Below are 15,833 nucleotides of genomic sequence, written 5' to 3'. Positions count from 1 at the left end.
GGCATATGCTACTATGGGCCTGCAATGCCCCATAGGCATTACAGCTTACTCCACGAGAGGCATGGCCTCCTCCTAGGCATGGTCCAGTGGAGTTATGCGAGCCCGGCCCTTCATAACTAAATTAGGCCTTTGGCCAGCTGTCTTTATGACTTGGAATCCCTGCACTGCAGGTGCATGTCCCTCTGTGTGAGTGAGGCCGACCCCTTATATTAGGGCCCTTGGGCATCCAACTTGAGACGTTGTGCTTATCATAGCACGGCGTGATTATATTGGTTCCACATAGCATATAGCTATGCAATTGACTGACCGTTCGAAAGGGAGCATATCGGTTACTGGGGTAACCTCGTTTCCCTGAGATAAGGGAACGAGTATTGCGTATACAGCCGTGCTATGGCGCACACGACTTGGCGATTCGTCGCTTCGATTAAACCTGAATCCATGGCAAAATCGTATTCGCACCGACTGGTTCACACAGTTACGCCGCTCTGCCATTGGTTTGTGTAGTTCCCACTGACCAGCCAATAGCGTGCGGGTAAGCCTCAGCACTGTTATGGCTGTGCAGTAGCAATGCGTAATTTTATAAAAGGTACGTAATACTCGTTCCCTTATCTCAGGGAACCGAGGTTATGTCAGTAACCGATACGTTACATTATAAGTGAATGTAAACAGTTAGGACAAAAAATTATACTTGGGGGCTGGATCTGGAGAGGTTTAGTTTTGGTCTGGGTCTGTTTCTTGGAGGGTCTGGTCTCAACTACACCTGGTTCTAGATCAAAGTCTCAATGAGATTCTGGACTGTACATACCTCGGGTCATTCCTTTAGTGCAAGTCTAGAGAGGTTTTTTTCACACATTTTATCATCACCCACAAATTTATTTATGGTTGTGAAGAAACAAGAATGATTATCTCATCATTCAGTATGACGTTTTTCCACATCACTTCAGAGCTGAAGTGAGCAGCTTATTCAGCACAGAGCTATCAGAGACATAATCATTATCTTTATCCAAATGATCCCTAAAACTCAGATCTTCCCTAGCAGGCGTGTTCAGGACAGAGTCTGTGTTTAACGTGACCTCATGACCCCCTTTATTCACCAGCTCCTACAACAGAGAGCAAATCCTTTAACCCTGGGGGTGTGACACTCAACCTTTGCCACAGCTGCAGTCAGCTGGCCCAGGCAGCACTGAAAGACGTGGATCAGTGAAAAGCAAAGACAATTGTGCGAGTCAGGCTCCTCTGACCTCTCTCTCTATTGTGTGTCCCTCCCTTCCCCCCGTTTCTTCTGTGAGAGCGATCGTGAGGCCGAATCTTCACAGGAAGAGTGATCCGCGCTGGGAAAGTCACTCCACTTCTGACATACACTGACCCATTTTCTGTGATCTGTTTTTCTGAGACTCACAAAGAAAAATGCTTTTAAATGAAAATGATTATGCAGCTGCTTTGATCGTAAAGAGGGAAAGGTCTCACACGAGAGGGAGTCAGAGTTAAAGCGTTTGCATAGCGATCTCAGTCAGTGCAATTGTGACTTGTTAGATGAACAAAGCTGACAGTATTTTTCTAATGTGCATACACCTATTGTTGGTGTTGTTGTCTGCTTTTATACAGAAAATTACCAGTTCACAGTGGTTTTTAAACAGTCAAAAACTTTAATAAATTTAAATGATAAACAAAATGCACTTGCAATTTTTTACAGACACATAGTCGTACACATAAAGAAATGAATAATACTCACATGTACACTCACATGAGCTCAGTTATACCAATGGCCCAGAAAAAGCCTGTCCCAATGACTTTTGATTACCTGATGGGACACACTTTCAGCGTAGTGGTATACAAATGCAAGTAAAGATTTACAGACCTTTATTTACACATTGATTTTCAGTACTTTGCGTACGTAACAGGCGACACAATTTAGTAGTTATGGTGGCAGGACTCCAGATTGCAACCAAATGGTCGCTTTTTGTTTTTTTCCTGCTGGTGTGACTAAATTTTGACAGCGTTGAGAGATTAGTTTAGAAAGACTTTGAATTCACCGCCGTATTAATAACATAGCTGCAAAATTTAGTGAGAAGCAATCAAATCTGGCAAAGAATTCTCTGTTATAAACCACAGATATGATTTCAGATCAAACAGCGCTTACATATGGAAACCAAGAGAAACATTGTGCCATGAATGGACAAGTTAAAGAAGGCTTTTCAAGGAACCATGGATTTAATGTAGTAACGCTAACTGTAACCATGGTATTGTGCCAGAAATAATCTAGCCTAATGTTTTTACATTACTCATCTCAGGCTTCGTACAACCTTTTAAGAGTGAAATTCAAGCCATTTTCAATGACTTTCAAGTGCTTTACACTTTTTCCACCACTTCAAAGCTCTAAATAATAAACAATTTGAATGTTATTTTTAATGTGATAGAATGACTATAACCAGTAGATGGCGGCAGAGGAGCACTTATTGACTTGTTAGCCATTTCCACTCCCTAATACAGTAGCTAAATCCGAAATCGCCCCTAAACCCTCAATCACTATTCAATACGTTAGTCCACTAATCCTGTTCACTTGAAAGAGTGAATGAAAACAAGTGAGCGAATTTCGGACAGCCGTAGAGCGTACATCGGCTGTACACTCGTTATCGCGGTGCAGTGTGGGATAGAATGAGTGCACTCAATAACATCCACTGGTTTCGGACACCACTACAAATGGCAGTCCCATCAAATAATGCCCTATTTGAGGGTATAGGGGGCGATTTCGGATATGGAAAAGTAGGAAAAGTCGCAAAGTCTCATGAAAAACAAAAACTTTTCTTCAAATTGTAACTGAATCAGAAAGAAAGTAAAGAGCGCTCCTTTTATAATCCCTTATGCTGTCGGTCAGTTCAGTATGATGCTATAGTACAACAATGGTACAAAAAGAGAATATTAACATTTTTCCCTATAAAATTTTTGTTTTGCATGTTACTGTTGTTAATATCAGTTTTATCTGCATTTCAATTCAAACTCAGTGCTTTACTGTTCAATTTCCAATCAATAAACATGTAATATTATAAGTAAATGCACTTATTAATGCAAAACAATAGCGATATGATTCAATTATCTTTATGATTAAAAATCCCCCCAGCGCCACCAAATAAGGTGCTGGTGCCAGTACAACCATCTGTAGAACTTAGTGGCACCAGAGCTACTGCTCTCAAATGTTAGTCTGGAGCCTGGGTGGTTCTAATTGAGTGATAAAAAGTTGTTGCAAATGTTTTACAAAATGCACATACTCATCATGCACCAATAAAATGTGCAAGGTGTTACATTTTACTACCAAATTATACATAATATCTCAGCAAAAGCTTAACCTTTAAAGTGCCAAATGGCACACCCTTGGCAACAACTTTAGTGGCAATTTAGTTTTTTGGAGTTCATTGCCTTATATGCTCAGTATTTCTGAGTCAATCATTACCCAACCTCTTACTCAAATTCCACTAGACATTAGCCTTCGGAAATATTTGTCAATAAAATTACGCTAAGACGCTGAGAACTGTGCTGTAGAGTCCTTTAGAGTATGGTCTCCTCTCTCCTCCACTTCATAGCTTCCAGTGTGGCACTTAGCTCAGCCTCCTTGGTAGCGTGACGTTCGTTCATAACTGCAATTTGCTTCTCCAGTCGCCACAGCTGCTCCTGGTGCTTTTTTCGTGAACTTCTGTAAGTGCTTGAGACTTTACTGTTGAAAAAAATGTTTGTGATTGATCCTAGCATTCACATACATGTGTGGTTGACATTTAGCTGTACACAGATAATGTTAACGCTAACTTGACACAGATAACTGCTCGCACTACTCTGAGCGGCATCAGCGTCAACTGGTGTGGGAGTCGTGGACGCTGACAAGGATGCTAGTGCACCTCTTGAGACCAGGAGAGTGAGGGTTTACTATCACAGCTTTTACCAGTTACCTCTGCTACACTGACACTCATCCCAAAAAACTCCACTCCCACCTGGGTCACGGCACCAATGCAACTTGTTGTTCTTACCCCATTCAAAATGAGATTCAAATCTGCATCAACTGGCAGGGGAATTGGATGCACTAACACTGAAGTCCACAGCCACTAGCATCAGTTGCTAGTGTGCCTCTTGAGGCCATGCGAGTGAGACTTACCTGCACATCTCTTACCAGCTTGCCTCTGCTATATATTATATATGTCAGGATAGTTGTTAGCGAAAGGAGTAGGACTGTCAGATAGCTTTAACGGATAGCTTTCTCCAGGTCAGCTCCTGGAGGGCTACCTTTTCGCAGACTTCAGTTCCACCCTGCTCCAACACACCTGATTATCTGGTTCAGGTGTGTTTGACTGGGGTTGGAGCTGAAATCTGCAGGATGGTAGCTCTCCAGTAACAGGGTCTGAGACCCCTGCTCTAGGTATATTAGACCTTCTTGTTATAAACTGGGTGACTATGTGACTATATCAATTGTTGCGATGACAATCATGTGAGTTCAGATACTTTAGTTATTATGCTAATGATAGTGTTGTGATGTATAGTTCATGTGGTTTTGGGTTACTTGTAGTAGCGGGAGAGACGTGAAATCTCCTCTCTGTTGACCCTCCTCTGAGTGGTGCTGTCTGTGACCGCTGAGTCCAGCGACTCACGTAAAGCCGCCACTCTCTTCTTCAGTGATTGCTCCCTGCAACAGGAAGTAGAGCATCCACAGGTTAAGTAATGTGTCTTTTTTCATGAACTGTATGAGTTTATATGTGTTTTGATGTTTTTTCCCACCTTTGCAATGCTGCTTGCAGTTCTCTTAGAATAGAGTGGTTGCGAGGACCAGGAATTCCCCCTTCAACTTCTATATTTGACAGATTTTCAGCAATTCTCTACAACCGAGACCAGGTATGTCACTTTTCAATGTTTTTGAAGCATTTTTTTTTTTTATTGAATTTCTAAGAGATGAAGCATCTGATAGTTGAATACATGAAATGGTAGTTAACAAACCAGTTTGTACATACTCACCTAGGCTCTGTTTACACCTGGTATTAAGATGCCTTTTGGTCGATCGGATCACAAGTGGATGATGCGAAAAATTGGTGTGTACGGGATCTAAAACGTCTTGAGCTTTTCAACTTTCATCCACTTCCAGAGGTAGTCGAAAACGCATTCGACCGTATTGCTTTCGTAGTGTAGACGCTCATGTGGTCGAATATGTTCAAACAGCCACAAAAGAGCGTCTACTCTCCGCTTACTGACCTAATGCATAAACATTATGGGACGCGCACTAGGCAGATGGGATTTAAACTGACCCAAGTCTAGTTTGAAGATGAAAAACATCCCAAGCACAATGTTCTCTCACCATTCCTGATTTCTAACACACACTCACTGCGTTGGTCTTACGGCTGTCAGAGCAGAAACGAAAGCTGCTGCTCTCCGTTTACATTCTCAGTTTTTCCGTCATCTTCAGGCCTGTTCAAATTTAAATTGTGCGAGCTTATTTTGTCCATTAGATCGAAAGATCGGAAAAAACACACACATTTACCCACCCATAGACCCTGCCTCCCTTTGAAGTAATCAGGGCAGAAGTGGTTGAAAGTGGACAAAAGAGACTAAAAGAGATTAAAACACCAGGTGTAAATAGGTATGAGTCTCCCTCGTCTACTTGTGATCCGAACGACCAAAACGCATCTTAATACCAGGTGTAAACAGGGCCCTAGATCAGCTGGACTAACCTTCTATTGACAAATAAACTCTACAGATTCCTAATTGTAAGAACAAACGTCAAATCAGGGTGTCTACAGATATAAACAAGTTAAATTTAAGACTTTTTAAGACCTTTTTAATGCCACTTTGAATTAAATTTAAGACCAAACCTGTGATAGAAATACACATTATATTACATGCGAATATGTAATATTTAACCTAAGTAATTGAAATAATTTAATATTCACTACTTGTTTATTGAACTAAAATCAATGTAACATTTGCAATCGTGAGAATATTCAGCAAAATAGCTCCTGTCATGTTATGTTACTCAGGGCTTTTCCTGGCTCAAAATGAGGTGGAGGTGGTAAAATTGTAATAATGTATTTTAATAATAAGGTAATTAAATTTGTTTTTTTTATCATCATATAGCCTAATGTGTTTCCCACATTATTTTTGTGGGTGGAGCTTGGTACCTCTTGGGGGGTCCGGGGGCATGCTCTCTCTTTCATTTCAAATTCTTAAATTTGATCAATATATTCAATTAAAATAATAAGACACTAGGCTGTTACCTATCAAATTAAATAATTTATATTGAAAAATTATAACTGTATTAAATGAGATTATTTTAAATATTTTTGAATATACAAATAAGGAATGTTGAAAAGAATGATACTTTATGAAACTAAACCGCCAGTAGGAGGCGGCAGGCGACCGTCTTAATGAGCGAGTCATTGAGTCATTCATTCAAACGATTCGTTCAAAACGCTGAATCATTCAGTAATGCTGCTGCAACAAGCTGTGAGATGCGCAATGGTTCTGCCGTGATCTTTGTTTTGAACTATTTTCGCTGCAGAAACAGAACAAAAACAGTCATTGCGTCTAAAATGTAAGTGACTTAATTTGAACTATTTGTCTCGGTTTCAATCTTGATGGCATTCAGGAAAACAGCTCTCTGGTCGCGTGTAGCCTAGGCTATAGTTTCTTAACTATAATATGTTATAAATAACTGCGCGAGCCACAACAGTGCAACATTGTTACCATCAGTACATTAGGTAATAAATAAAACAGAATCATTCTAACGTTTTCGGTGATTCCCATAGTTATTTGTTGTTAACTATGACAAACATTTTGAATTTTTACCTCAGTATGTTTCTTTATGTTTGCCGTTATGCTCATTTGTTTTGATTTCTTCCTATAAAATCGATCACAGACACAGAGACAAGCAGCGCGAGCCTCAACAGTGTTACCAGAAAAGGCCAACATTATCATTATCAATAGCTGTTTTTGTAATAAAATCTGAATCAATCTGGCGATTCGATGCTTCACTGGTTATTTGACGGACATTAGGTCCGTCAGACTGGAGAAATTTTTGCGGTAACGTGACCAGAAATATTTAAGACCTATCGAATCTGAATTTAAGACATTTTAATACTTTTTAAGGCCTTTTATTAGGAAAACGTTATTTAAGACTTTTTAAGGACCCGCGGCCACCCTGGTCAATATTTCAGTGACAGAGGGGCTGAAGTATTAAAGTGACCCTATTAAGCTATTTTAAAGGTTCCTAATTTTGTTTCGGAAGTCACCTACAATAGGTTTATATGCAATCAAGTTCAAGGTATATTATTATCACTCATAATATACATATACACATCTATTACCATTTCTACATTTCAGCTCTGGAGGCTTCAGCGCTTGATATACAGTGATACGAACATTGGCATTGCTTTTTATGTATAAATTCCAGTTTGGGTCCTCATCTTTTTGAAGTGCATGCAAAGTGGATTCACAGCAGTAAAAGCAGCGGTTTCTCGACATGTCAACATCACAAACCAAACTCTTCTAATTTCAGCTACAACTACATTGTTTGAGGGCAGATCAAAGTAGACATTGTTGACGGGCAGCCAATGAAGACCATAGGCTGGCATTATGTAAATGTTACATTGTTATGTACGTATGTAACACTGGAAGTGAGACTGGAATTACTGATGACTCGTTTCAACGGTTCAGAATCGATTCTTTCTTTTAGGAGACAATAGGTTTATTTGTCTTGCATTTTGATCTTTAAAATTTTGCAACTCTTTTATTACAAACTGCATAAAAAGTAATATTCGAAAAAGCATAATAGGGGCACTTTAAGCTTAAGCTGAATATATTACCCAGAAGATATGGCATTTTGAGACCATGCAAACATAAACCAGTGGTGTCTTGCACCTGGGAGTCACCTTCCAGCAGAATTTAGCCCTAGCCCTAATTAAACACACCTGGACATGCTAATCGAGGTCTTCAGGATCACTGGAAACTTCCAGGCAGGAGTGTTGAAGCTAAACTCTGCAGGAAAGTGGCCCTCCAGGAGAAGGACTGAACACCACTGTCCTAAACAGTCAGAGGTGAAGATATCACATTTTGCAGGCTATTAAAGAAAAATAAGCTTTTAGGTCATTCACATTATTTCTCATATGAGGTCACACATTTCATAGCACCTGCTGGGTGGCTCTCCTCTCCCCCAGCTCATCTCGCAGACTGTCCAGGATCAGAGCACCAGCAGAATCTTGGGCACTCTGGACCATCAGCGCCAGGTCCAAACACCGTCTCTCTTTTTCCAGAAGCCGAAGATTCCCACGCATCTCTGACATCTCCTCCTGCGTAAAATTAAATCAAGTTACGAGAAACTGTACATTTCAACTGTAAAGTAAATATGATAAAACTGCATTGCATCACACTCATAACATATATATAAAGTATATTAAGTATAAAACTTGTTCTGAATATAGGAAGTAGGGGTGAACTTTTCAAAATTGCCCACCCTGACTGTCATCAGCTCATACAGTAGAACCGCTTTCTCTTCTTTGGTGTTTTTGGAAAGTGAACTGGTGCGACCTCTGACCCCTGCAAGCGTGCCAGTGTCGGGACTGATCTTGCCCTCTCCTGCTTTGCCCTGCTGCGGGATACACATTGTGGCCCTGTCCTGCTTCAGCCTGGCGATCCTCTGGAGAATTACACCAGCCTTGCCCTCAAACTCCTGCCCCGATAAGCTGGAGTGTACAGAAAAAGAGAGAGAGAGAGAGAGAGGCTTTTCAGAACTAAGATGACGTCTGTTTCATTATCAGACAAATGGATTACCAAGTTTTTTATCAATGTATTGCACTATAGAAACAGAGGTATTATAAAATAACTTTTGGAATTTTTAAAATAAGCTTAAAGTCAAGTGTAAAAAAACTATCATTGCATCTCAATTAGTATTCAAAATTAGAATTAGTGTGTCCCAAATCATAGTATGTTGAACTGAGTATTCCAAAGATACCCGGATAGTCTACTTTTTCCGGTAAGAAATTCGAAGTGCAGATCCGTGCACACTCTAACGGCTGATATTGCCCACAACCCATTGCGTGTTGGATGAGGATTCGATTAAAACTACATACAGGAACAAAAAGTGTTAAACTACAAACATGGCGGATGTGCGAGTCTGACGGTTTCGTTAGAGAGGTTTAAATACAGGGGTTTGTGTGATTAATTATCAATATCTAACCTGATTAAAAGATATTTATTCAATGTTATCCACATTATATTTAATCTGCAACAGCATTGTGAACTTTTGTAATGATACATTTGGTCATTAACTTTTAAATGCATTATTGTGCAAATTCCAAACACATGAGGAGAGTTCTATGCATGAAAGAGCCACGTCTGACAGATCAACGTGCTACTACATGTCTCTCTGAAACGCCCACACAGAGGTCAGAGCCGAACCAAGATGCTTGCTATTGGTCAGCACTGCAAATTGGTGTGTCAGTGATCACCAAAGCATTTTTTGCATAGGAATGTCTCTTTACCATCTCAAGTCCTTCCAGTTAAATTTTTTGTTTTGCTGATTCTCATTGCATTTCGCATATGTCGAGCAACAGTAAATATGAGGCAACAACCTGTTTGTTCTATTCTCAGCAGTACCCTCTGGTGGACTGGAGGATGGCTCGCCTTTGTCCGAGTTCACGTCTGTTAACTTTGATAGGTCAGACTGCGGTGTGCTCATTTGTTCTGTAAGGAAAAAAACACTGTATTTGTATGTGTGTGTGGTTGTACATTAATGTGTTTATGTGTCACATGAGCTGTAATTCAAAGAGTGTGCCGCACCTGCGTTCTGTTGTTTTCTGGCCTCGCACAGGGATAGTAGGTCACTGTAAGCCTCCTCACACTCCTCACTGTCAATCAAAAAGCCATTATCAGCATACCACTCACACACACACAAGTGCCAATCTTAGGGGCCAAAGGTCAAGGTTTACAATATCAAAAAGAGTCAAGAAATCAGTTTCAGGATCAGTTTTAGAAGCAATCGTGATATGCCAAAGTGACTAAGCCCTGATCCTGGATCAGTGGCAGTTTTCAGCTCATGCAGTGTGAGACAGAGGTGAAGACAGCAGCACACCAGTATGCCAGAGCCATGTGTAGAGCCGAGCTGTCTGCCTCCTGTCGGCTAAGACTCATGCTCAGCTGCTCTGATTCTCCTTTCCTCCTGACCAGTGCGCCGTTCAGGCGCTCATTCCGGGCTTTCAGTCGCTCCAGACACCTGCTCAAACAAAGCACACCCGTCAGAAGAGATTCAACAGTTCCAGCCTTTCAAACTTATACAAAAATCACTGCTTACTAAGGCCTCACTATTTTACCAACACCTTAACTCGAAGTATTAAGCTGGTATGCGGCAAGAAATAAAAATTCACTCTATCTGTTTTCTAAAAGCATCCATTCATGTTAATTTTTTGTTTGTTTGTTTTTTGACCGCGTAATTCTTAATCAAAATGTCATAATGACTTTCGTTAAATCGACTGCAAGCTTGCATTAAGATCTTTCTCCATCCATTCAACAATAGATTTCTTTTTCACTTTTTCTATAATCTGTTTCACTTGGATGTACATCACAATGCATGTCTCTACTTCCATTTCATCACTACATTAAACACAAATATATATGAATGACACCTCAAATAATTTATCTTGTTGACAAGAGGTGTATAAATTCTTTTTTTCTTTTCTTTCTTTTTACAAAATTTTGGCCGCGCAGACAATAAAAAAGGCAAAGAAATCCCATAGTCTAAGAGTAAAGGTGGGCAACATTCCCTATGTAGTGAACAGAACAACAAAGACTTGAGGGGGTTTACTCTTTTAACTTTTGACAGTGAGAAATTACCCTAGCAACCATCCAGAACAGCCTAGCAACCGCATAGCCACTCAGAACACCTCACCAACCAGTCAACAACCATCTAAATGCCCTGTTTTGCACCCATATGTATTTTTTTTATTATGTTTTTTGAGATTATCTAGGTGAGAGAGGAGGGAATGGAATCAAGAGGTCAGTATTGATGGATAAAGCTATTAATCTCTCACCTCTGCAGCTTCTCGATCTCAGCCTGAAGCACAGAATCAACGGTGCAGGGAGATGAAGGGGAGTCCGGCCTGGAGCCAGGCAGTTTGCGGGACAGCAGAGGGGATCCAGGATATGGAGGAGAGGAAAAGCAAGGACTCGAAGTTCGACTAGAGGACAATGATGGACTAACAGGAGGAGAACGACTCACTCCGTACAGCCACTTCCTCTTCAGGTCCACTAACTGCCAAAAGTTCGGCGGCAGCGGAAGTTAGAAAATTACAATTAAATGACTGAATTAAAAATACGTAATGAACATTATTTCATCGAATTACCTACTTGAAGACTTTTTTAACTTATTAGTAAGTGTATTAATACTTTGAGGTTCTATCGATATACATTGTTAATATAATTTAAAATAATGTTTTAGTGGCATATGAACTTTTAAAGCTACACTGTGTAATATTTTAAGTTGATTTTTAGCAAAAAACACTTTGTTCTTTCAAAATGATACGTTCTCATTAATGTCTAATCACTTCAACCAACTAATTAAATATTCTCGTAAGTGTATAATCTGCAATTTAGAATACAAACGAGCAAGTCGCTCGAATGGTGGAAGCCATGTTGCGCCTCCATCTTGAAAATACATTAGCCAAAGAGGGACAAACCTGGAAATTCAAGCTTCGCCTTTCGCGTTTTTACACTCAGTGGCGCTGTGACGAATGCAAGGGGGAGATTACTCGCGACTGCCGGCAGATTTGAAATAATACGGCCACCGTAGGAGTTAAAACACCCTCGGAATGGGAGGGGCTAGAAAGTAATATTCAGTTGGTAGTCATAAACAATTTCACCGCTAGATGGGAGAAAATTCTACACAGAGTAGCTTTAATATTGAAATATATTTTAATATAATTATATACGCAATCAAATTCTAATATACTTTTAATATATTCACTATATGTCTAATGGTACCATTAATTGCTCCAAAATGTAAAAATTGGGAATATCCCAATCAACCTTTTCCTGCAGCCAATTTTTCTCGTCCTCAAGATCAATCAGCATACTTTCAGCTCCTATAAGCTCTTCCTGGTGGCTCTTCAAGGAGGTGTTGAGGTCTTGGTTGTGTTTGTACAGTGAGAGAACATCCCGCTGATACTGACGTCTCTCATCAGGGGGCAGAGCAGAGGGGTATGAGATCCCCAAATCGCTCTCCATCTCCTCCAGCACCTGGATCAGATTACAGAGATCAGAGCCTGAGGAAGCTCAGATGCAGTAGAGTATATTCTGTATGCTACAGCGAGAGGCTGGATGAGCACCTGTATAGCCTGAACCCAGCTCTCCCGGCCTGCAGAGAGATGGTGTGCTTGAACTCTCTCAGAATCCTGAGTTTGCAGCCTGAGCATCTTCCTCCCATGACCGCTGGAGGTCTCGAGGGCAGAGAGAACCTTCTGCAGCTCGCTCCAAAGATCACTGCTGCCCCCTGTGGAAAAACACACATTTAGTTTTTTTTTCTTTTTATGTACATTTCCAAATTATTGCTATATTCAAATTATTCAGGCAGTTATACAAAAAACTCTAAATATGTAAAGAAAAGAAAATGTGGCAAAACACCACTAATAATGTTGAAATGTATTATTATTAATAACATTAATATTCTCAATTTATAATTATTCACAGTCAAATTCAGCAGCATTTTTGATTATCATTTAATTATTAAAAGAATAAAATTATTATTTTTTACTTTATTCTTTAGAAAGTTATTATTACTATATCATTTTATTATATATACAAATATTATATTACAATTATATAAATTAATAATATTAATATGAATACAATAATGAAATTAATGTTTTTGCTTACCGGTATTAGTGTTATTTTCTTTTGGTGAGTTTTTTTGTAAGAATGAATATGGATGAAGTTGGGAGGAAAAATATAGAATGATGTATGATGTTCAAAATGTATGTATAATAATAAACTTTTAGATGTTTGCACTCCATTACGAACACAATTCCTAGATTTCTAGATTTAGTATTAGTTTTTCTCCCAAATTCATCCATTTCATTCTTACAAAAAAATCTAAAGAAAATGTTGCAAAACATCACTAATTATTTTGAACATCAGTCAAATTCCTAGAATGTTTTATGATCATTATTTTTATTCAAATTATTATAATTAAAACAGCAAAAGTATTTATTATTAATAATAATAACATTTTAGTTGTTTGCACTCCATTATGAACACAATTCATAAATTAATTCAGTTTTTTTTTTTGGAAGTTTTTGATTTTTAGTTTTATTTTTCCTTCCAAATAAAAGTCTTTTAGAAAAACATACTTGCATGCGTATAGGAAATGTTAAAGTTAAAGTTTAATAAGTAGTTTTGCATTTGGAAACAAAAGTCTGGCAGGACCAACAGTCCAGTAAATAGCAGGCTGTCCGTTCTGACACCGCATTTACTGTGATTGATGATGAGGCATTGCATAAACAGAACGTGCCTTCTGAGTCCCTGCAGATGTTCTTGGTCTTGGTCTCCACAGACGCTGTGAGGCTGCAGGCCGGAGATCTCAAGCCCTGCTGCGGGACGCACCCACTGACCCACACGTGACCCTCAGCCGGTTTCATCTCTCTGTGAGAACACAGACCCTTTCACATACTGTACTTGTTACAGCAAAACTACATAGCTTGCAATTGTTTGAGATGGGTATTACCGTGGTATTTGTAGGGAGTCCATCTTCCTGTTGAGCTCAGAGATGATCTGCAGTAAAGTGCTCACCTCCGTCTCACACTGCGCCAGCTCAGAGTCCGCTGACACCAGACTGTCCGAGCTCTGCTGGAACGTGTCACTTGTGTGAAATAATGTTACTTCAGATAAAGAACTGAGCTAGGTTGGGTTAGGCGGGATGACACTATCAACTGGCCTAAAATAAGTATTTAAACACTTTCATTCAATATAATCCAAGTAGCATCTGCAAACAAAGGATGCTAGGGCTCAGAAGAAAATTCAGTGACATTTAAAAGTGACTATTGTATCACAGGAGTAGTTCAAAACATTCACTCTGATTGTTCCACTAACATGACAACCAGGAAGAGTCCGAATAGTTTCATTTGGAACATATCTAAATTGTTCTATAACGTAGATTTCTTTGTACATCAAAACAAACTCATGAAGATGCCTATAAAACAATATGGGTGTTGTTGATTTCTGCGCCCTTTTGTTCTGAGGGGAGGAGGAGGAAACAGGCACATCCTGTAACTGCACTTCCTACACCCGCATTGTGGAGCTTATACTGTGAAAAAGTAGCTCTCAAACTGTTGTTCTCAGTATTTCAGATATAAATATCATTTAACTATATGGTTTAGGAACCTCTTTTGCTGTAGATGTTTCTGCCAATGAATTGAGTTTGGTTTGAAACTGGTGACTATTCTAAATTCCCTTGCAGCACTATGCTATAATTAAATGACATTTCATGATTTAAACTGTTATTAAAATATGATCGTTACTAATAAAAAAAAAAAAAGGTTTACACTTTAAAACGTTGCATTAACATGTGTTTAAAAACAAAAACTATTTTTCTGCTTTTTGGATCAGATTGAGAGTACACCGCGTCACCGTCCCAGAAACTCACCTGTGTCATTTGTCTGATCTTGGTTCAGGTCCTGTCCTTAGGGAATGTCCCGAATGAAAGAGTGATCCAGTGCTGTCTCTGTCTCTTCTGCTCGCCGAGCTTGTGAAGCTTGTGAAGTGTGTACGCCGTGAGCTTCAGCACATCCTGATCAAACACTCTTCTTCTCCACTTTACAGGGCTAAACCTGCTCTCTGCTGAACACATCTCTTCTCTTGATTGTCGTCTCCACCCACTGTCTTTTTAGATCTTTTCCTGTTTGGTTTATTCTTTACTCTCTGTCTCTATAGAAGATTATTTGATAAATCTTATTGCTTATAAATAAAGTATTTAGAAATCCTCTCATTTAAATGATCACTACAGTTTTTTATTGATTACTACAGTACAGTGCTACTATTCGGTAACATGGTTTTAAGGAAAATAGAAGACTACAATATTCTGTATGCTAAATTATTTAGCCAATAGGAGAAGCTGTAAGTTTATATAAATGAAATTATTCAGGATAAACCCTCACAGTTCAGGGATTATTATTCAAATTGTGAATCTGAAGCTGTAGAAATAAAGAGTAGCATTTAATCTTCAACTGTCTATCAACTGTTTTTAACATTTGTAATTTAATAAATTAGTTGTTTTGTAATTCAGACATTCAGTTGATAGAATTGACATTTGAGGTAACTTACAGTTGTGGTAAAACTTTACAATAAGGTCTCATGTGTTAACATTAGTTAATGCATTCACTTAAAAAACTAACAATTCATCTTTACAGCAATAATGTTAGGCTATAAAAAAGGGTTAGTTCACATAGCATTAACTATTGCTAACAGATACAACTTTTGATCTTAAAAATGTAGTATTAAATGTTACATTAACAGATTAATTAATGCTGTAGAAGTATTGTTCATTGTTAGTTCATGTTAACTAATGCAGTAAACTAATGTTAACAAATAAAATTGTTGTTTATTATGAAGTGTTATCAGCATGCGTACCTTATTCTTCTCTGTTTATTGTTTTCTCTGTCTTGATTTATATTTAGTTTTCAGTTTTTGCTGTTGAACTGCTGGTGACAGTAGGCTGATGGAGAAAAAGAGTCGTAGCCGTTTTTTTACCGGTCGCCCGAAGTAACGACTCGAGTTGAACTGTCAACTCGCCTCATCACTGTCAATTTTTTATCCAGCCGTCC

The 15,833-nt window shown here is 39.0% G+C and overlaps 1 protein-coding gene across 6 annotated transcripts; it reads right to left on the bottom strand.

Moving 5' to 3' along the window:
* Positions 1 to 1,630: 1,630 nt before the first annotated feature.
* Positions 1,631 to 15,810, bottom strand: ushbp1 (Usher syndrome 1C binding protein 1). Of its 6 annotated transcripts, none has more exons than XR_014029513.1 (15): positions 14,657 to 14,874; positions 13,739 to 13,857; positions 13,526 to 13,656; positions 12,345 to 12,508; positions 12,046 to 12,255; positions 11,052 to 11,272; positions 10,097 to 10,237; positions 9,805 to 9,872; positions 9,597 to 9,708; positions 8,480 to 8,708; positions 8,157 to 8,315; positions 4,759 to 4,856; positions 4,544 to 4,666; positions 2,778 to 3,709; positions 1,631 to 2,511 (listed from the first exon to the last, which is right to left on the bottom strand). XR_014029513.1 is itself a non-coding variant. In XM_081358140.1 (15 exons), the coding sequence occupies exons 2-15, from the start codon at positions 14,663 to 14,665 to the stop codon at positions 3,544 to 3,546; spliced, it is 1,950 nt and encodes a 649-aa protein (XP_081214266.1). In that variant the 5' UTR covers positions 14,666 to 14,937; positions 15,640 to 15,810; the 3' UTR covers positions 1,632 to 3,543. The 6 variants fall into 6 exon arrangements, 4 of the variants coding, with proteins under 4 accessions (XP_081214266.1, XP_081214265.1, XP_081214267.1 ...); XR_014029514.1 differs by having other exon boundaries at positions 13,739 to 13,873; positions 14,657 to 14,870; XM_081358140.1 differs by adding an exon at positions 15,640 to 15,810 and having other exon boundaries at positions 1,632 to 3,709; positions 14,657 to 14,937.
* Between the last annotated feature and the right edge of the window lie 23 nt (positions 15,811 to 15,833).

This window comes from Scardinius erythrophthalmus (assembly GCF_964197995.2).
Source record: "Scardinius erythrophthalmus genome assembly, chromosome: 25".
In the NCBI taxonomy this organism is placed as follows: domain Eukaryota; kingdom Metazoa; phylum Chordata; class Actinopteri; order Cypriniformes; family Leuciscidae; genus Scardinius; species Scardinius erythrophthalmus.
Note: the sequence above shows the minus strand (reverse complement) of the source record. Positions and strands in the feature narration are given on the sequence as shown.